Source organism: Crotalus tigris, unplaced genomic scaffold (genome assembly GCF_016545835.1).
Source record: "Crotalus tigris isolate CLP2741 ecotype Arizona unplaced genomic scaffold, ASM1654583v1 scf7180000017546.9332058, whole genome shotgun sequence".
Classification (NCBI taxonomy): Eukaryota; Metazoa; Chordata; class Lepidosauria; order Squamata; family Viperidae; genus Crotalus; species Crotalus tigris.
Window position 1 is genome coordinate 7,291,989 of NW_024096465.1, and position 23,136 is coordinate 7,315,124.

General features: G+C 37.9%; 1 protein-coding gene across 5 annotated transcripts in view; it reads right to left on the reverse strand.

The window, feature by feature from the left end:
- The window catches only part of NOVA1 (NOVA alternative splicing regulator 1), a 129,655-nt gene that overhangs the window by 9,189 nt on the left and 97,330 nt on the right, over nucleotides 1–23,136 (reverse strand). For 3 of the 5 annotated variants that reach the window (XM_039335985.1, XM_039335993.1, XM_039336013.1), the window contains exon 4: nucleotides 20,329–20,400. The exons of 1 other annotated variant lie outside the window; for it this stretch is intronic. In XM_039335985.1, the coding sequence (XP_039191919.1) occupies nucleotides 20,329–20,400 (72 nt within the window). Of the gene's footprint in view, nucleotides 1–15,096; nucleotides 16,037–20,328; nucleotides 20,401–23,136 lie in introns of those variants that run through there. One more of the 5 variants, XM_039336023.1, reaches the window with a different exon arrangement.

Genomic DNA, 23,136 nt, shown 5'->3' on the forward strand with positions numbered 1-23,136 from the left:
TACATTGCTTACTGGTATACACCGCTTAGAGAGTGCTTGCACTTAAAGCGGTATATAAGTCTCATAAATAAATAAATAAATAAATAAATTCAAAGTACTGAAGCCCAACATGCAATATATAAAATTAAATCACATATTTGGTAATATAAAGTGCGATCAGATATGAAATATTGTTATATAACAGTAACTAAACATTCATATGTTTAAAAGCATTCAGTATAATTAAGTACTTCAAAATCCTAGAATTAAGATATGACATTGTTGGCACAATTTTCCACCAAAATACAATGTTATGAGAATATGTTTTTATTATTCCAAAATTAGTAGAAAGATGTGGGGCAGTTGGCTATATCAGAAATCAGTTCTTGGAAGTTTATTCTATTCTAAGGGAGGTGAGATGTAGTTCCATTTATTTTATGTGACGGCAAGCTGTGTTACACTACTGACTGAAGCTGACACTTTTCCCTATAGGCTTAATGCCACTGACATTAGAGGACAGATTTCAAACAAGCAGTTTACAACAAGCTCTCTCTCTTAGGACTTCCTCCACTTACTTACTATCTCTGGGCTGTAAGTTAGCAAAGGCCACACTCAAGGAATGTTTGTTTGACATGGATGGTCAAATAGTTACTGGTAATGCTACTCGTTTATCGACTGGCTATATTTTGTTACTTTGTAAGAAAAAACTCCCCTTACTATAAACTGCATTATTAGGAATGATACTGTATATTTCTGATTTTTTTTTCTTCTTATGGATAACCAGGGCACAATTGCTACATTCAGTATAAGATTGGTGAAAATTATTTAGGCCAAACTGGTAGCATATTTTAAGATACTGACTTGTTAAGAGCAGAATATCTAAACGTCATTATTTGCCATCTGAAGAAAATTTGGAAGAGGGTGTTTTCCATGAGGAGGCAATGCAATTTTAGTTGCTAAAGTAATTTTTAATAGATGTGGATGCTCAGAACCATCTTTAATCCATTCTTAAACAAGAACATCTTTATACTCTGAAATCAGCAATAATCTGTTGTCATTCTCCCAACGAATGCATTGACAGCCATTTCTCAGAACTACTGAATGTCTTAAAAACAATAAAGTACAAATTTCTAGAAAATGATGCCTATCGTGATTTTTTTATTTTAAAAAACTGATTCTCTAGTGAGCTCAATCTATTAGTTTTATTGCTGCTGTGTGGCATTGGTGGTGGCACAATCTATTTGTAAAAGTTATGCTCTATTTCAACCAAAAGTAAATTAGCTGAACAGCAATTTCATCATAGAATTATATGGCCTATATTCATGTCAGCAAATGATTTAAAATGGTTTTTACTATCAAAGTTTTTGATAAATAAAACATTAAAACCTGTAGAGTTGTTTATAGATACATTTTTTTCTTTTTTAAAATAACAACATTGTGAAATGTTTTTCACTAATTAAAGTTACTCTATTTGATCCAACTAGATCATATATAGCAGGGTCTCTGAAATTAGCAACTTTTAGATTTGTGGAATTCTGGGAGTTTTACGTCTTAGATTTGTCACATTTGGAGACCCCTTATATAGGCAGGATTATCAAAAACAGAATAAAAATAGTCTTGAATATTGTTTGAAAATTTGTAATTAAAAGAGATCATGAATAGTTCTTTGTTTAAAATGAAATGAGTATGCTTATTCAATTGTGCCAGTTAGAGAACTAAAGTTTTTATGAATGAATGGTTCATAAATTTTATAAGTTGTTATAAATGAATGCAAACTTTTTAAAGGTTCTTCCCTGTGAGTTGACAGAATGCACATAAATTAAAGGAACAGTCTATAAATTCTGCTCCTTTAAATATTTTATTTCTGAGAAAATACACTTATCACTATTAAGATTTCTAATATCAGATTAGGACAGACATGTCAAATTTGCAATGTCACGTGACGTCACACAATGTATTGGGACTGTTTTGCCATTGCTGGCAATGGGGTGGGCGCGGCTTCCGCGTGACGTATCCGCCCCACGGGCCGGCAGTTTGACACTCCTGCTCTAGAAGAAGCAGAAATTGGGCACATCACATCACATCATATCCATTCCCTTCCATCCTTGTATTTACAATCTGCCTAATAGCTAATTACTTTGCTGTTTGTATTAGCAAATTTGACCTTAGTTTCTTTTATTAGTTTCATGATGGCTTCAGAAACATCTACTCACAATTTTAAATATTTGATAATGAAGCCACAGTTGCCCCCCAAAAAATAAATGGAAAAGAGCTTGTTGGGTAGATAAGTGATTTATGAAGGAAAAGAGTGTCAATGGATAATAGATAATCTAGAATATTTTCCATGTGTTTGAGAATAAAGTAGTTAATACTGTTTTTCCATACATACAAAAAAATTGAGACCATTAAATTATTTACTAATAATAACTAAAGAAAATGCACATGTGCAACTTTCCTGTCTCCTTAATTAATCAAGCAATACAAAAGCATGCACTTTGTATGTTTTGATTCAAGAATGAAAGATACATAATATTTATTGCTTGGGAATTGCTTTTTTCAGGAAACTTGAAAGAAAGTGAATTAACAATGATTTTGCCACAGCACAAGAATTAAAGGAATTTAATTTGCTTTAATTTTAAAAGTATTAAATTGTGTGGGAAAAGAAATCTTTTGCATCGTCTCCTAAGTCTCTCTCCTCATAATATTGTGGGAAGTCAGTCCCCACCAGAGAAAGAAATATTTTGGGGATATTAAAAATGCAGAATATTATATTTCCCCAAAGGATCTTAAAGGCAGAAAAGCAGACCCAGTTTTCCTTAATAACCCCCAGGCAGAGGCCAGTCTGTAGAAATGCAGATTTGATAATCCCATTCAGAAAGTCTGAGGCCCCATTCATGAACAAATACTACTAGGCAGAAGCTCATTCAAGACAGGATCTTTTGAAATACCTTGCAGTAAAACTGATAGCTAACAATAGCAGAGTGATAGAATTAGAACCCCTCACCCAAGAAATAGAATTAGAACCCCTCACCCAAGAAATCTAACACAGGAAGTAAGCCATCAGCCATTGCCCCAGAAAATCAGGATATGACCTTTGGGACATAATAGTAAGATTAACCCACCAATATCAAAAAAGACACACTCAAAACCTCAGGTCAAAGTTCATGCCACAGGAACAGGAAACAACCTCAAAAGCCCAAGAAGGTATAAAAACCCACCACTCCCATACTCTGGTTTCTCTTCAGATCGTATAAATCTTTCGCCTTTTACTAAAAAAAAAAAAAAAAAAAAAAAAAAAAAACCACCACTCCCAGCAATATCTGGTCAGCTTTCCCAGAGCCATGCTTCTGTCTGGCTTTGCTCTTCAATAAACTGCAACCTTCTTTCTAAAGCAGTCTCCATTTTGTTTATTCCTGGCTTGGACTGGACCCTGATGAAGATTTTTCATTCTATGATACTCAATAACAAAGTCAGGAAAAAATACTGGATCTCAAAGGTAGGTGCAAATTTGAGCCAATGATTTATAGATCCAGTGCCCTTGTGATATATTTAGAAACCATTACCTACCTATTCCATCCATTACACAGGTTTATTTCCTGCTAAGCACAAACATACAAAAACAACTGGCAAGTTTTCTGGCCTTACTTGCATTTCTCTAGCACAGAGGTGTCAAACTCAACTGTGGCACGTCACGTATCATGATGTATCATGACATTTTTTGCCTTTGTGGATCTTTGGGGTGGGTGTGGCCTGCATGGGTCACCAGTTTGACACTCCTGCTCTAGCAGATGTCTAGCAAGGCAATGGAGATGAATATTCTGGAGACTCTAATATCAAAACCCTCTTTAAAAAAGTAAGATGTCCTGTACCAATAAACTATTTTTAAAATAGTTTAAATGAAGGCCTTCAAAATGAATAATATGTATTTAACCTTTGCTATTATTTATTGTTACTCTATGGTTAATCTGATAAACCAATTTCTTACTTTTCAATACACACACACAAAATCTGAATTACTGAGTCACTAGTACACTCTTTTCTTCATATGAAAGGGGCGTTGTCTTACCTGAACACCTTTTCTCAGCATGAGGAATGTAGAATCCACGAATGGGTTGATTTAGTTTCTAGCCTAATCAGACCAAACAATCAAAGTTGCCACGTCTCTGCAGGGTCTGACCATGCAGAGGGCAAAGCGAATGATTGTGTGATGTGATCGCTCCGAACTGCTGACACTAACCTAACTGCTAGTAATGATCAGGGAGGGGGTGGATTCTACATTCCTCATGCTGAGAAAAAGCGTTCAGGTAAGACAACACCAGTTCTCCAGCACGTAGAGGAATGTAGAATCCATGAATGGGACATACTAAAGCCCCTATGATTCCACAGGTGGGAAGCAGGTTGGTTAAGTGTCGTTGCTGAAATGGACCACTTGTTGTAAAACCCAACGGCCAAAAGCGGCCTCTGCGGAAGCAAACTTGTCGAGTTTGTAGTGGCGAATGGTGAAGGGGACGACCACATAGCCGCCTTACAGATGTCCTCTATGGACACCTGAGTCTGCCATGCCACCGACGTGGAAGTGCTACGAGTAGAGTGCGCTGTCAGGTGGCTTGGGACAGGTAAAGAGTAAGCCTGGTAAGATTGAGCGATACAGGCCTTGATACACCTGGCTATAGTAGAGGAGGAAACCTTCTGTCCCTTGGAAGCTGAGTGGAAAGAGACAAACAATACCTCTGATTTGTAAAAGGAAGCTCTCCTCTTAATGTGATGACGCAATGCCCTACGTACATCTAGGTAATGCCACTGCTTTTCTAGTGTGTGAGAAGGATTGGGAAAAAAGTTTGGTAGTACAATGTCCTGAGCCCGGTGAAACAGTGTATTCACCTTGGGAATGAATGAGGGATCTAACCTCAGCACCACTCTGTCCTGATAGAAGGTACACAGGTCTTCCCTAACTGAAAGAGCAGCCAGCTCTGACATGCGCCTCGCCGACGTGATGGCTACTAGGAAGGCCACCTTCTGAGACAAAATGTGAAGAGGACAAGACCTTATAGGTTCAAAGGGAGACCTAGTGAGTGCCTGCAGAACCCGAGGTAGTTCCCAAGATGGATACCTGTGTACTACTTGAGGTCTAGTGTTGGAGACTCCTTTCATAAAGGACTGGACCCTGGGATGATGGGACAATGGAGTGGCGTTGGCACAGGTGAACACCGTGGAAAGAGCGGCCACATGTCTATGCAAGGTGTTGGGTGCTAAGCCCCATCCATGAGGTATTCAAGAATCACTGGAATAGTGACAGAAGATATAGACAAACCCTTACAGGTACACTAGTTACAGAAGTCCTTCCAAGTGGCATCATAGATCCGGTTCGTCGCCGGCCATCTGGAAGCTTGGATCATAGCTATCATCCTTGAAGAGTAAGATCCGCACATCAGGAACTGGTGCTCAGATGCCAGGCAGCTAGTTGTAGCCACTGCGGGTCTGGGTGGTGTATGGCCCCCTGCGTTAGAATTATCCTCTCTGGAGGGATTTGCCAAGGGGGGGCTATGGCGAGGTTCACGAGATCCGCGAACCATGACCGCTTGGCCAATATGGCCACAATGATTAGCTCTGTCCGTTCCTATAACAGCTTCCTGATGACGGCCAGGATCAAAGGAAGGGGTGGAAATGCATATAGAAGGCCCGCCGGCCAAGGGCTGCGGAGGGCATCTGCTCCCTCCAAACCCTGGGATGGGTACCGAGATAGAAACCGGGGAAGCTGGGCGTTCGTCGGGGATGCAAACGGGTTGACTTTGGGCCAACCGAAATGGTGAGTTATCTCCCGAAAGAGACAGGGATGTAGATGCCACTCCGAATGATCTATTGTAGATCGACTCAGAAAATCCGCCTGGTCGTTTTCCAACCCTGAGATGTGTTCCGCCTTTAGGGACAACAGATTCTGTTCCGCCCATGACCCCAGACACTGGGCCTCAGACATTAGAATCCATGATCAAGTGCCGCCCTGCCTGTTGACATGGGCCTTTGCCGCCACGTTGTCTGTCAGAACCAGCACGTGGCGGACCGCCAACTTCTTGTGGAAATGGCGAAGTGCTAGGTGTATGGCTCTGAGCTCTAACCAATTGATATTTTTCTTGAGATCCCATTGGGACCACCGCCCCTGGGCGAATTGGGATTGCAGATGCTCCCCCATCCAAACAGACTGGCGTCTGTGGTCAAGGTTACCCGAGTTGGTTCTCTGAACAGGGATCCTTTGGACAATGCTGGGGAAAATCACCAGATGAGGGACGTGAGTGTCTGTTGTGGGACTCGCACCCTCTGTGGAAAACATGCTACACCCCGTTTCTGGTAAGGGAGTAAAAATCACTGCAGTTGTCTCGTATGAAGCCTGGCCCAATGCACTATGGCAATACATGAGATCAGTTTCCCTAACAGCTGTGACAGTAGGAGCAGGGTTACAAGTTTGTCCTTGCGCACCCTGGTGACCATCGTACGTATGCTGAGCTGACGCTCCTGAGACAGGAAAACTCGGCACTGGTTGGTGTCTATTATTGTGCCTAAGTGGAGCAAACGGTTTGCTGGGATCAGATGGCTCTTTGGGAAGTTGATCATAAATCCATGATCCTGGAGTGTCTTGATTGTCAGTGCCACGTCTGATCGGGCATTCAGTGCCGAGAACGACTGGATTAGGATATCGTCCAAGTAGCACTCAACGCGGACTGGTACCAACCTGAGCTGTGCAGCAAGAACCGCCAGGATTTTGGTGAAAACCGTTGGAGCTGACGATAGGCCGAATGGCAGGGCCCTGTACTGGTAGTGATGGTTGGAATACCTGAATCTGAGAAAACGCCTGTGATTTGGATGTATGGGAATGTGCAGGTATGCTTCTGTCAGATCTATGGATGTAAGAAAGTCCCCTGGCCGAATACTGCCCAGAAAAGAATGAAGAGTTTGCATCTTGATTTTTTAGTAAATTAGGTACCGATTTAGAGCCTTGAGGTCTAGGATCACCCTCCATCCTCCCGAGGCCTTTGGTACCATGAATAGGATGGAGTAGAAACCTAGTCCCCATTGATCTGGGGGTACCCACTCTATTGCCTCTATGCTTAACAGATGATGAATGGCCTCCTTCATGAGACCTTGTTTCACGGGATTTCGGGATAGGGGGCAGGAGATGAAGCGCTGAGGAGGGAGTGTGAGGAACTCCAGATACAGTCAGTCTCTGATAGTGGTTAGAACCCAACCTCCTCTGCTGGGAAAGGGCCGCTTAGCCTGGAATTGTGGCTTTGGCTTGTCTCTGTAGCTGGATCGGTCCGATGAGCAGTCCAGCCCTGCTTGAAAGGGCCGATACCCACTCCAGGTAGTTCGGTCTGAGCCAGACTTAAACGACGGACGCAGGTTGTATGGAGAAAAATGTCTGCCCATTTCTTTGTTTTCAGTTAGGTAAGGAGTGAGAGCCTCTCCAAAAAGGCGACCCTTTTGATATGGTGCCACAGCTATTCTCCATTTGTGCCTGGTACCGGCCTTCCAATTTTTTAGTCAGAACAACCGGCGTGTGACCACGTTGGAAGCTATGGCTCGAGCCGAATATTTGGCCGACTGCAGAGACACATCCGTCATATATTCCAGTGTGGCCCTTAGTTTAGTGCCATCCTGGTGAACCCTTACTTCGTCTGGGGATATTCTGGCCTGTAGTTCCCTGAGCCACATTAATGCGATTTTGGCGAAGGAGTTAGATGTTGAGGCTCCTATAGCCCAAGCTGATGCCTGATGGGTCCTTTTGAGGAAAATCAAAAGTAAATGAAGGATGTTCGGGGCCCCAAGGACCTGCCGCTGTCGGCGTGAAAGATGCTGAAGGGATTGGGGGAGGGACGACTGTAGTAACCTCCCCGAGACCCACAAGACACTGAGGAAGGTCCTGGCTCAGCAGCTGGAATTGAATCTTGGACCTGTAATCTCAATTCTCGGTCAAAGAGGAACAGATGGTCCCGTTCATATCCCAGCAAAGAACTCTGGTCCAGGGTCTGCTCAGGAGACCAAGCCCGTGTAAAAGGGGAAGGCCAATGCTCCCCTGATGTGGATGCAAGAGGAGGGGAGGGATAAGCTGCATCTCTCCTGCCTGTCGCTGGGCTTTGGAGAATTGTCGTTCCAGCACCCTATGTCTGCTATCTGCTTACTTGTCATCGGCCTTAGAGGTCCATTTGACCTTGGCCTTGGCTTTTGCAGGTGTATCCTGACTGGATGGCTTGCGTTTTACATTTCCAATGGAGGTGGAAGCCTGTGAAATGGTGTTATCTGCCTTATTGAAATAAACAATAGGAAAGAAACAACAGGTGTTCACCAGGAGATCCCTGGATCGGGCCTGTACTGCAGTAGAAGAAAAGGCAGGTTTTCACCAGGAGATCCCTGGATCAGTCCTGTTCTGCAGGAGAAGAAAGGGCAGGTTTTCACCAGGAGATCCCTGGATCGGCCCTTGGTCTGCGGGAGAAAGGAAGGCCATGGCCCACCTGGGTGGTATAGGCCTGCACGAGGGTCTGTGAGGTCCGGCCTGCTGTTAAGCATGGAGTCACTACGCGATATAAGCCACGCGACGCTCAGGGGCTGTCCTCCCCTTTCAATTTTTTTGTAATAGAGAGACAATTTGGCCGAAAAAGTATCAAATGTCAATTAAAGATAAGTATATATATGAATATAGATATATATCTTGTTTATTTTAATTCTATTTTATTTTAATTAATTTTCAAATTTTTTGACCCTCGTGTCTCACTTAGTGGCGGCTAGGACAGTAAGTGCCGACCACTATGCAGACAGTGGAAAAGAGGCAAGGCAAGCAGCAGTCCAATCTGTTGGCACTATATATTTGAAAGGTACTGGTAAGTCACACAGTCTGGAATATTACCAGATAAAATGGAGTGAGAGACTCAAGGTATTTTCCCTATGTCCACTAGGTAACCTAAGATGGCGCCTATTAAGCAGCTGAAGCACGAGGTAATGAAGATCTAAAAGAGTGTAATTAGAACTCCTATTCTCCCTCCCCCACATAGGGAGAATCACCAAATAAGTAAGTTGCTTTGGACTGAAAAGGCTGTAATTAGGTCAAAGCAGTCAATTTAATGTGTGCGATTGGCGGAACCCAAAATGGCGGCTGTGACGATCTAATGAGAGATAAAACAAGCTGAGAGAAAAGATCCTCTTCTGCAAGTAATCTGGTAATAAGTTCTTTTAGTCAAACAGTTCACCTGTGGGTTTTTTGGGTAATTTACAGCTGACAATCAACAGTAACAAGGAAGTACTTGAGTAATGTGAGGATCGAGCCTTCTAGAGGCTCAAAATGGCACCTGCAGATTGTTTGAATTGGTAATGAACCCAGAAAGGTGAATTCAGAGTTTTCAGCCGAAAACTAGTAGTTTAAAGCTTCGCATTCATAGCAAAGATCCTGGGAGGGGGTGGGGGGTAGATTGTAATGAGGAGGCAACTGTCTGTAATGAGCTGTCTGTCTCTGAAAAACTCAACGGAGAAGGGAATTGATTAAAGAGAGAAGAAATGGTGCAGCACTGAGCCCAGAGCTGAACCAATCCCCCTCCCAAAGAAGGAAAAAAAAGGGTAGAGAATCCACCAATGGCAATAACTACCTTTCTGAATCTAAATTGGGAGCCAAATTCTCACGTCCCTTCAGGGCTGAGACCAAACGAAACTGGGGCATGGTCAGACCCTGCAGAGGCGTGGCAACTTTGATTGTTTGGTCTGATTGGGCTAGAAGACTAAATCAACCCATTCGTGGATTCTACATTCCTCTACATGCTGGAGAATAAATATATTACATTTTATTTATTTTTATTCAACTTATTTATATAAGATTTTTTTATTACATTTTTAGCATCTACCGTTTACTTGCTTTCCACTATTTTCATTTTTTTGGGGGAAGGATATTATTTCCAATTCTACTTCAGAAAATAGTTGTAAGGTTGTTTAATAATACTTTCTTTAGGTAAGTAATTTAGAAAATGACATTTCAGGTTATACAATTTTTTTGTAAGCTAATCCTATTTTAAAAAACACCATTTTACAAAGAACATTTCAGAAATTTTAGTCTCTATACATTGTGTTTTTCACAAAATAAAATGAAGGCAATATAGCAGTTTAGCAGAAAATGTGATAATCTGTTGACACACTCAAGGGTAGGGATAACGTGATACATACAGTGTTCTACAGAATAATTGCTGGTTGCTGCTCTGCAACTGACCCAATATAACACAGAAGCCTGTAGAAATGAAAGTCAAGAGAAGTGGATGAAGAACAATAGGGAAACTTGTAAAAGGCTGTTTTGAGTATTCCAATAGTAGGCAGATCTTGAAATAAGCTGATTCAGAATTTTTTAGAGCTCATCCCCCTCTTTAGATTTTCATCAATTTAACAGACTTAACTGTAATGCATTTTTTTCCTAAATTAAACTGCCCTGAGAATTTAATGAACTCTGTATTTTCTCTTTAAAATTTATTCTTACTCTTTGATATACTATTGCTTATCTCTATTTCTTTTCCATATAAGTAATTGAAAATATATAGTGGTTTGTAAAACTTTGCAATGAGTTTTCCTTCTCTTTTTTTCCCCAGTAATAAATGACATCACTTTCATGTCAATACCACAATATATTTATCCACAAACAGGTCTATATGGTTTGTTGAACTTCGGCAGAGTATAAGGATATAGTATTTTATGTAAATAAGCAGTATAAAAGAGCAAATGTGTCTGCCCTCCAAGAGGAATGAAAAAAGGCAGCAATGGCTGGAGGTGAGGCACGGAGGAGGGAAGGAGATAGATAGTGGAAGGATTCTTATGTGCTTTTGTGACTTTGAAGTTCTGGGATTTGTGCTTTGTGTTCTTAAGGAATGTTTGGCAATTTCTATTTGGCTGATGGCTGATGTCTCGTGTTAGCTTCTATTGCTCTGCTGTTGTTAGCTGTAAGTTTTGCTGCAAGGGATTTTGAAGTATTTTTCTCCTGAATGGATTTTGCCTATAGCATTCCTTTACTTATGAATGGAGCCATTTGGGGAGCCGGCAGCCAGTACTTACATTTTTTTTCTTCCTTAAGTGCCGGCTGCACTCCTTACTTTCCTTTCTAGCCAGTAGCTAATTCTTAAAGGGGAATGTGCCTTTTTAAGCTAGTTCACTCAGCAGCTTGCCTTTTCTGTCTCTGGAGGCCTTTCCTTGTTTGATCAATATATGGAAGAGGGAAAATATGGGGGGAGGGTTCAAATTCTTCCTTCAGAAGGAGATCGGAATGAGAAAAAGGGAGGCAGGGAAGGGAGGGAGGAAAGAACGTCCCGCCTTAGCACTTGGCCACCAGCAGCTCTGCCATTGACTTTCCTTGTCAAAAGGTTGCAGAAGGGGATCACATGACCCTGGAACACTGTGACCATTATAAATATGAATCAGTTGCCAAGCATCCAAATATAAATCACATGACCCTGGGCATGCTGCAATGGTCATAAGTGTGAAAAATGGTCATAAGTCATTTCAGTGCAATTGCAACTTTGAACAGTTTTTTTTTTTGGTCATCAAGTTTTTGACACCTTGCTAGGTGGTACTCGAATATTGCCAAATCCTAAAAGTGGTACAATCGGTAACAAGGTTGAAAAGCCCTGATGTAGAGAGACTTAGAAGAACAGACATGTCAAACTCAAGGCCTGTGGGCTAGATCTGGCCCATGATGTGTTTAGATCTGGCTCCTGGAACTGCCCTGGAGACAGTGAGGGGCCGGCCCCTGCAACCTCAACCCTGGCCCACCCTAACCTGGCTGGGTGCGGCCCCTAGGTACACACACAGGAGGCAGCAAGCATGTGGGGGCTGCCAGTGCCCGACAGCAACTGCAGCTTGTTGGCTCCTCGGCTGCTCATTGGCTAATAGTGATGGCCAGTTGGATGTGAGCACAGAATGTCCAATAAGCCACACTTGGCCCCGCCCCACCCTACCTACACTGCACTTGCACACCTTGGGGCCCTACAGCCAGCCCCTCCATCCCGCCACCTGTCTCATTTTGTTCCCACAGTGGAAGCAGCAACCCCATTCAGCAGAAGTCCCGCCACCCCTCCAGGAAACTTGCAGGCCCAGAGGGGAAGCTGCCATTGCAGCCCGCCAGGTGAAGCAGCCACCTTGGAGTGGCACCTGTGAGCCTCACCCCCCGCCACCATCCCGCACCCACCATGAACAACCTAGCCAAGGAGAGTGAATACAGCAGCAGCAGCCTCGAGGATGAAGTAAGCACAGCTGGGCACTCCAAGCCGTTTCTCAGGAAAACGGGGCTGGGCTGGCTGCATCTATCCGACCATGCCCACCAAGCCACGCTTATCTAATCAGGCCAACCTGGCCACACACAGCCAGCCACACCTACCCAGCCACACACATCTGGCCCTTTGAGGGCCATTATAATGCTGATTGGGCCCTCAATAAAATTGAGTTTGATACCCCTGTAGGAGATCTACTGAGAGAGCCAGGTACGTAATGGCAGATGAGAGATACTCTAATATTTTGAAGATGATACTGTTCTGATATCATTTGTGCTTGTATGAAGTGATTATCTGCTCCAATAGTGTGTGCATTAGCCAACTGAGCCTTATTTCATTTATTCGTTGCACATCATTAATTATGAGCAATTTAAAGATTTCCTAACATCAGGGCTGCTAATATCTTTTTCTTGGCAGATTCTCAGATACAAGAAGCATGCAATTAGATGTGTTAAATCCCATGTTATTAATACTTATAAAAGAGCAGCTGAATAATTTATTAAAATGTAACTCAGAACTTTCCAAGTTTCTTTCTATACTGATTTATTTATTTTATTAATTATTATATTAACATAAGAAAGCTGCACTATACGACTGCTAGGTTTATATGGCTGACTGGAGCATTCGGAATTCTGAGAACCTTCTGCATACTTTCTCACAAAATTAGGACATTAAGAGGTTTCATATTCAGAATATAGTTACAATGAAGAATACAACTGTTACATAAAAATAATTGATCAAACTATTATGACTTTCTGTAGCCTTACAGCCACTTTGCTGCTCCCCATTGTCCTATTTTTGGGGGAGAGCAGATAGGCAGTCTTGGGCAGGAAAAAAGCACTATGATAAAAGCTATGATAATTTTTATTTTCTATAAAGTTTATAGGACTATTTGAAATCTAGAGACATTCTTAAAAATTAAGTTGATGATTGTGGTTGGTGATCTCCTTTATACCATGATACCTTTCTGATTTTTAAAATTAAACATTTTAAACATAAATAACTAAGTGGTGCCTGGATGACAGAAAAAAGACCTTGCTAGATTATTATTATTGTGGAGAAAAGCCAGATAATATTCAGACAATGAAATTTTACTAAGAAAAATAATCAGATGATTTAACTATATTTCACACCAGCAGGTTAACTGCGGAAAGTATTTTACATAGATTTTATTGATCATGCATTTTTGTATAGAATGCTTATGAAATTCCTATTGAAAGATTTTGGAAAGTCACAGCAGGACTTTATGTGTAGCTAAATTTCACATCTTAACCCAGGTACATAAAAAACAGCTTTGAGATATTTGTATTCTATGCTAAAATAATTTCTTACATCATTAGCATATCTAGACTTTGAAACAAACATATGAACTAAAAGTACAGGATATTTTTTAAAAAATCCTTTGAAGCAAGCCAAATTCCATGTGTTGGAAATCCCAACAGCTTTTAAAAGGTTTTGTCCGTAGGTTTGTCAATGATATTGGAAAAATCCACATCCAAAGCAGGCAAAGAGTGTGGCCATAGAATACAGATAGTCACAAACGCATGTCCACAATTGGGACTGGAATTTCTGTCACTAATGATGCGATCATAAAATGAGATACCACATGACTGCATCACTTGAGTAGTAGTGCTCAAAAATTGCAGGTTATCAATCAAGTACCCAACCCAATGCAAACCACTCCAGGTTCCTCCTAGCCCTGAACCCCACTAAGGTAAGGGACTGTCTCCGAGTCCTCCCATAAAACTATTTTCTTGCCCTCTCTGCCCTTTTGCTTATCCTACATTCTGCCTTGCAGGGCAGCAAGCAGACCCATAATAATGTAGATCTGTGGCTGTTTGCCACACCTTTGGAAGCTGCAACCATCCAAGCCCAGTCCAGTCCCAGACACAGTCACCCTTGCAATACAGAGGTACTCCGAGACCTCAGCTGACTTGTGCTCACTGCCCCAGTGAACCTTTGCTATCTCATTAATTCTGCTGTTGATGAGGTGTGCCCAGTCTGGCTGCTGAGCCAAAATGGGATTGGGCTTCACGTTGTTGAAACAAAAAAGAAAAAGCAAAAAACTCCAGAGTTGCAGTGTTCAAGGTAGTGAAGTATGGTTTAGATCGGGGTATCAAACTCAATTTCAATGAAGGCCACATCAGCATTGCGGTTGCCCTCGGGGGGCCAGGTGGATTTGGCCAGGGTGGGTGCAGCCTACTGGGTGTGGCCTACTGAGTGGGCATGGCCAGCTGTACATTGTTCCATCAAGAGTGCCTGTGGGGGCCTGGACAGGAATGTGACAGATCTGAGGGTATCTGGCAGATGGGGGTGGGACCAGGGCAAGCGCCAAGGCATGGTCCATTTCTTCATTCCTCACAAAGGTGACACCTCCCCAACATTCACCCAGGGGGAGGGGCTGACACGGCAGGGGCTGGTTCCTTGCTGTTTCTAGACGGCTTTGTGGAGCTAAGACTGAATGTGTTTCAGCATAGATGGCCACCACAGAATTGTATATTGGCTCCCTCTCAGCTGGCCAGGGCCAAGGCAGCGGGGGCCTTTCCCTCACTGTTTCCAGGATGGCTTCATGGACCGCATTCGGCCCCCGGGCCTTGTGTTTCACATGTCTGGTTTAGATAGTATATCTATTAAGTGTATCAACAGCTGATTTGAAAATCATATTCAAAGTGTGTTTATCAATAGGTTCTCATTAAACTACAGTGATATTAAATGGGGGTGATGAAAGCGTGGGAAAAATGCAACTTTTCAGATAACACACAAGTGGATGAGATAGCTAATATTCTAAAATTCAAAATAATCTTGATAGGGCAGTGAATTGATAGTAATAAAATGAAAACAGAAGCAAATATATGTTTCTACATTTAATAAAAAAATAAATGAACTGGGCTTGATAATAGTATGTGTGAAAAGCTTACAACTGTGATTAATTACAAGCTTAATATGAGTCAGCAGTATGATGGCCTGCAAAAAAAAAGCAATTCCAATTTAGATTGCATCAATTGAAATATAATTTCAAAATGACAGGAAGAAATTGTTTCACTTTATTCCCCTTTCATAAGAGAAAGTCACAAATTTGATCCACTGAAGAGAGATTGAAAAAATTGGGTATGTTATTGAAGGCACGGGTGGTGATGGTGGTGGTATTGGACAATATGACAACATCATCAACAATATATGATGGTGTGTTACATAGAAAATCATCATCTGTTTTCTTTTGTTCCAGAGGACAGGACACAAAATAATGGATTTAACTATAGGTAGGAAGATTGTTGAGTATTAAGAAAAACTTCCTAATAATAACACCAGTTTAGCAGTAACTGCATTTATTAAAGGAAGTGATATGTTCCATTCACCAAAAATGATTATGAAGAAGATGGAGAATTATCTATGAAAAATGCTTTGATTTCCTGCACTGTGTAAGAGGTCTTCCGTCCCTACAAACTTTATCCCAAAATGTTTTCAGCACACTACTTTGTTATGGATTGATCTGGCATTAAATAATAGTACCATCAGATTTGCTGACTCATTATAAAAATTAATATTAGAACTTTGAAGTTTATGTGCATACATTCAGAACAAATACAAGAATATACCTACCCATGCACTGAATCATTATTGATAGAGTTTACTGATAGAAAAAAAAATGAGGCCACTTATTCAGATGACATTTGAAATGAATTAAACAAAGTCATTAATAATGAATCTACTAGGACGTAGGCTTTCATGACAACAGTATAGTGAGTTTTCAGATTCAAGGCAGCAAGGTACACTGATATCTAAAATACAAAAGATATATTTAGATTATAGTCATGAGCTTTCTTTATAAATTACATGTGGCACTGTGCAACAGTATGTTAGATTAAAAAAAAAAGAATTGCTGAATCTTAACTGAATAACTTTTTCTGTTTTTATTATTATTTTTAAAAATCTAGTTTCATGCAAGAATTCAAGTTTCATTCATAATTTGAGAATAAATTTTGCCAGTTAACTATGGTAAAGGAAGAAAACAATTTAATCAAGAGTTAGAAGAAAATGTTAGTCTTGTAATTGTGCCACATTATAGATATAAATCACTTCTAAACAGATTATTTAGAACAGTTAAACATATCTCCCAAAACTTAAAAGCCTCAAGCACAAAGGCCATGCAAGATGACAATTCCTGTCCCAATATAAAATGTCTGAAGTGGGCCTGTTCAGATTCATTTAGAAATATTTATTTATATCCTACCTTTATTGTTTGCATAAATAACTCAAGGTAATGAACATATCTAATAGTAATATGACATATTTTTTATACTTTTATGATAAAAATATTTATAAAAATATAATAGGAAAGAAAGGGCCTAAGGGGGAAAATACTATAATCAATTCAAAATTTCTCATCTATACAGTAATTAGAAGTAGCAGCAACCTCTACCATTTCATCTTTTTGGAAAATGTGTAGACCTTTTCTGTATAAATGTATTTTCTTTGTCTGTGAAAGAGCTTTGGAATTCTTAAAACAGATTTCTTTAAGTATAGCTTATTAATACAACAATCTTGAAAAAATTAAATAACTTGGTTATAAATAATTGGTGGTAAAGTGAACATATACTGTAGGTATGAAATGTTTAGTTACTCCAACTAAAACATTATAAATATCCTTTCCTAATGTGAAATTGATATATATCAAAGTAAAGCTTATGCACTATCACTTCCCACTATGTTAGTAGGATAGATATGTGAGGGGACAATATTCTTCATTTGTATTCTTATCTAAATATCAGCAGTATTTGGCAAGAGGTCAAGTCAGAACTGTGTATGATCTAGATTTGAATAAAATGTGTAAATTATCTTTAGTGTTTTATCCTAAATGTTCTTTTTCTAATATAGAATTAAGTTGCAGTATGTATTTATCACCTCTAATGTCATTATTTTCCCATTGGTAGTATTTTAAATATTTTACTGTATTCCTTATTGCGGAACTGAGACATATATTAAAAGTCTAAAATACTAAATCAAAACTATCTGAGGGCTAGAAATGTTCAACATTGGCATGTTTTAGAACTTTTAATATACAACTAGAATTCTCTACTGATTTCAGAAAAGCTACGGAGATAGCAAACTGAGAACACCACATAGAAACCTTCTCAATGATTTGTTATCCACTACATCTTGATTCACACTTTCCCAGTTTCCAGCCTGATACCTTAATCTCTATACCAAACTGGCTTTCTGTTATAAGTTATTACCAATTCGTATCCTGATAAATAGAGAGAAACTGTTGTGACAAAGACATGATTGTAAACAAGAAATGCACTATATTTTTTGAAATCTAACAACGTCCTGACAGTGAAAGAAGTATGAGATATAATCAATCTTTACTAAGGGTTTTAATAAAGCAAACTCAACAACTCCTTTTTGTGTAATTTAAAATTACTGATTAGCAGCAAGCCTAGGACCAAATTCCTAGGTGATTATTTCTTTTGTTATTAACCTTCCAGAGACAGCTGTATAGAACAGCTGATAACAAAGATACAGTATAATGTACAAAGATTTGTTCATTTAAGTTATTCCAAACATTACATTATAATTATTTATAATTATATTTATAAAGTATAAATATAGTAGTTTATAAGAGGCGCATATATACCTCTTATAAATGTGTCCGAAAGCTCAAATGTCAAAACCTCTGGTCCTAGCAAATAATCCATACTGGATTCTGCAACAGTATCCTAGAACATGTATTTTATTCTTAAATATTTTGTATATTTTGGTGATTATTGAATAAATTGAACTGTTATTTATTAGACATATACAGATTCTATGGCTTAATGTTATGACTCACAATGCAATAAGGTAGATATTTAATTGTAGTTCTACCACAATGAAGTTTAATTAATATAAATAATAATTTAAAACTACTATAGCGTTACAAAATCATTTGTTTAGATTGGCAGGCAGTCCTTACTTACCAAGGGTAGTTGAAATCAAGAACTCCATCACTAAACAACACACTTAAAAAAGTTAATATGATGGGACTGCACTCATTTAAGACTGCAGTTCTGTCAGGCCTGGTTGCTGTTATGTGAATCCCAAATGGCTATAGTGTCTTACAATCATTTGATACCCATTTGCAACCTCCTGCTGGCTTCCACATTAACTTTTGCTTGTTGGACACCAGCAGTGGAGGTGGAAATGGTGACTGTGGAATACTTTATTGTCATCACTGCAAACTAGATGCCAAGTGTCTGAATTGCGATTACATGATTGTGGGGATGTTGTAATGGCTGCGACTATGAAGACCAGTCCTAAATACTCTATAGCACTACTGTTAAGTTCAAATAGTTGATGAACGAGGGGAAATTAAATGAGGACTAGCTATATATCTCATCTTTCAAATTGAAAAAAAGATTATCAGGGCATGAACAGCAACAAAAAAAACCCTCAATTATTCTTTTTAAATGCAATTCAAAACATAGCCAAAAGATATAAATAGTACAATGTTAATGAAAATATTTTAATTAAAGTGTATCCTCAAAACCGTTCTAAAAGTGAAGAGGAGGGTACCAAACACATTTCCAAAGATGGTATTCCACAGTTTAGGAGTGATATAAGAAAGACTTTCTGTAAATCTGAAGAAATATCTTCAGAAGGAAAGTTTTATAAAAACTGATATAATCCTTCTTGCAATGAGACCTTAAATCTAAAATTATAAAAAGATAAAAGTGCACTTTAATTTGTGCTCTGACAAAAAAAGACTTGAAATCAGTACATATCTTTCCAGTTAGTTACAATATTGTTCTAATATTGCATATCTTAGCAACACAGCACTTCCTATTGTAGAAATGAATGCACTGCAGAAATCTAGTTGTGATGTAACAAGGCATGGATAACTGTTGCCAGAACAGACTAGCTGAAGAATGAATCCAGCTGACACCTAAACATAACTTGCCACTGTTGGCATCTAGAAACCCAGACACAGGTCAGGATTAAGAATTCCCAGGACAGAGATATGTTATTTGAGGGAAACAGAATTCTTTCCAGAAAACATAACCAAACAAAAAAACACCTTACACTAACAGTACTTCTGTTTTGCTTGGATTTAATTTCAGTTTATTCATCCTCAAGCAGTGAACCCTAGGGATTGTTTAACAGTATCAATGCTTCCTTGGAATTAGACATCAGGGAACCATGGAAATACATCACAAGTTAGACACAAAGGACAAGAAATGGAACAGTATCTACTAATATTACCCACATTTATTTAAGTTTTCTCTTAAAAAACAGTTTTATTGCACTTATCTTACTTTTCCATTTGCATAAGTAGAAAAGCAAATACAGATTTAATTTCACTTTCCTCATTCAAGCTTCCACCATAAAAAACACAATAAACCTTCCAATCTTCCATATTATGAAAATCTAGAATCATAGTTTTCTTATTTAGCAAAAGAAACAAATTTAATCTACATTAAATAAAGATAAATATTAATTACAAGACCTACAATAAAAGATACCATAACTTCACAATTGAAATTTTTACATCAGCTTTTATTTTAATTATATATACAAAATAAGTTTTCTGAAAGTGTCAAAAACCTATTAAAATTTGAGACTTTAAATTTGCTTTTTTAAAAATGAGGTTTTTCATGCTCCCAGCTCCATTGTATACATAGGGTTACTACTACAAAAATAATTTTATATAAATATACTCTATATTATTATCAAGTACCAAATCTCCTTGAAAAACACATAAAATCCTAGAAGTCTTATGTTATATTTTATTTATACTCTGGATGCTTCAGAGATATTTAGTATATCCAATGCAACCCCAAAAGTTGCTGCTAGGAAGAAATAAAATGTGAGTTTATGCAATGAGATTGCAACCTCATAAGAGTCACATGCAATGTTGATAAAAATGAATTTGAGTTATTTATCAGGCTAAAATGATATTATTTGAGAAACAGCATTAAATATTCATGATTATGGGTGTAAATGAATAAATAAAACCTCAACCCACCATATCTTTTTCTCCAGTTTGCAAGCCACTTGTGAAAAATATGGTGTAGATGGTAGAATGATACTATACCTGATTAGCTCTGGAGGTGGTCATGGGATCAGATGGAGAGGACTTGGTGGTAGTTGGGGATGATGGCAATGTCTGGGAACAAAGCAGTTCAGGAGCAAATCAACCTCAACAAGCCTTAGACCAAACAGTTAAAAAAAATAAACAAATGTAATGTAATATAAAATTAAATAGAAAAAGCCTGAAAAACTAAACTTTATCTTCCTCATTGGAACTTAATGGAATTTAATGCCAATCAAGCAATAAGTAATGCATGTAAGTATGCATGCATACACATGTAAAACAAATTAATGGCTTAAAATTAAGATGGTAAACTCACAAAATAAAAAAATACACTGCTACTATGAATATTTCTCCAATAATTGTTTCTTAAGACTAAAGAGTAGTAAATAGAAATTCCAACAAGTTCAATGAGCAGATGTACCACAAATTCTGTTACCATATGCTTGGAAAAGTAAAGCTTGCATTCTGATATACTATATTTTTGTCAAATACTACATCTTTTGTCTTACACAATTAAAATATAAATTTAGTTATCTATATTATATAATAAATGTATTATATAATATGTATACATTGAAATCAAATTTCAGTAATAGAATAGTGTTTAAAATGTTTTGTCAATATTAATCTTAAACTACACAATTTAAAATCACATTATAATGAACAAGAATTGATTTCACATAGCACTTTCTAATATTATTATTATTATTATTATTATTATTATTATTATTATTAATAATAATAATAATAATAATAATAATAATAATAATAATAATAATAATATGGGAAAGTCTCAATTACCAGACTAACATTACTCTAATGAGAAAGTTATAAATCTAATTTCAAGATAAAAGTTTTTTTATTTTGTTTTTAATGTAAGATAATTCTTGTATATTTCATGCTTTTCAACATATCAGAAACAACAACAACAAAATAGATTTAACATCAAATAATATAGTAAATAATATTTATAAATTTATCAACATAACCAAACTGTATCACAGTTTCTCTGACTATTGTTATGTAAAAGTACTTTTTGGTTTATGCAAAAGATATTCTGTAGCATACAAAGAAGCTCTGAGCTTGACCCAGATCACTTTAAAAAATCCAGTTACAACAAAAAGTTGTAAAAAGTTCAGTTTACAGTAAAATAAAAATCTATCAATTACTGTAGAGGTAAAGATCACAATTTAAAACGTCAGCACTATAACATTTCTACTTGTTAAAATGGGGAAGAGGGAACACTGATAGTAAACCTACTGCTAGGGACTGGAATAACAACTGAAAAGCTCTTTCTCTTTAAAAGAAAAGTCATATTATATACAGAAGAGCTACAGAGATATTTATATTTATATTCTTTTGAAAACTTCTAAAGAATATGTTCCAAAATACATTATATGGTTTATTTCATTTAATAATTCAAGTATGAGACACTGATAATATTCAACATTATAATTTTATAAAGTTTAATAAATATTCCTATCTCAATGCTAAAGAAAATAATTAAATGTTGATGAATTATCAGCACTGTTAATTAATTATGAAGAACAAAAATAAACAGGATATCTAATGTATATAACAGGGTAAACATTACCAAAGATTTATAAGACCTGATAAAATTTCCACAATCATAATTCCATAAAATATTTGCAAATAGTAAAACTTTTTTAGTAAATTAACAAAGATTCTTCTAATTGATATGCATTCTGCTGTCCTTTTCTAATGTCCCTTTCTGCACAGATGCTATAAGACAGACATGTCAAATCCACAACGTCATGTGACATCACGCAATGTATATGGACGGTTTTGCCATTGCCGGCAATGGGATGGGTGCGGCTTCCGGATGATGCATCCAGCCCATGGGCCGGCAGTTTGACACTCCTGCTATGAGAGATTATAACCAGGAGAAACAGGTAAAAGGTGATGGTTCAAATGCTTGATGGAAATTTATTTTTCCACATAGAAAATGAAAATGGTAGATAATGAGTTGAGAAGGCAAAGCTTTAGAATTTATGAGAGTAAAAGCACAGAGATGAAAAAAATAATAAGTCTGAGGAGATCTATATATGTGTTCAGGTACTGGAGGAAAGACATATTAATGCTATTGATAAAAATGTAGTGCTACTTCCATGTAGTTCTCCTTGATAACTGCAGCTGGTCAATAAGATAGTGAAAAAAATCAATGGTTCAGTCAATGATCAATTTCTTTCTTTCTGTTTCTCTCATATCATTTGTTGGAAGGACAGCAAAATGGGGAACAAATGATAACAAAGAAGAGATATTAAGATATCTTACAGAACAGAGATGCCAGAAGGAAGGGAGAAAATAATAACATTTGGAGAAAATACAGTTATGAGGTTTACATATTGATATTAACTAATTCTTTCAATATATTCCTAGTTTCATTCATTACTGTATTGTAGAACTTTCCACTGTACACTTGTTTTTTCATTTTAAAATTATATTTCCTCACAGTAACTTTGAAAATGAGATCCAGTATATTAAGAATGGTATCTTAAAGGTGGAGCCAGAATCTGTTCAGCTACAATATCTATCATACCTAATTATTGATTACCCTCGGTGAGGCTGATAGAGTTGGAGTCAAACACCATCTGGGAGGTCACAGGTTTGTTATATCCTACAGTTAGTAGTACAGTATGTCTTTAATAGGAACACCATCTATACTGTAGTACTCAAATTGCACCTGTTTTTCATAAAATGATAGTCTTATTAATGCAACCTTAATTCACAGGACCATTTGTTCCATTCCATTAAGTTGATACATGTTTGAATAGATAATAAGCTATA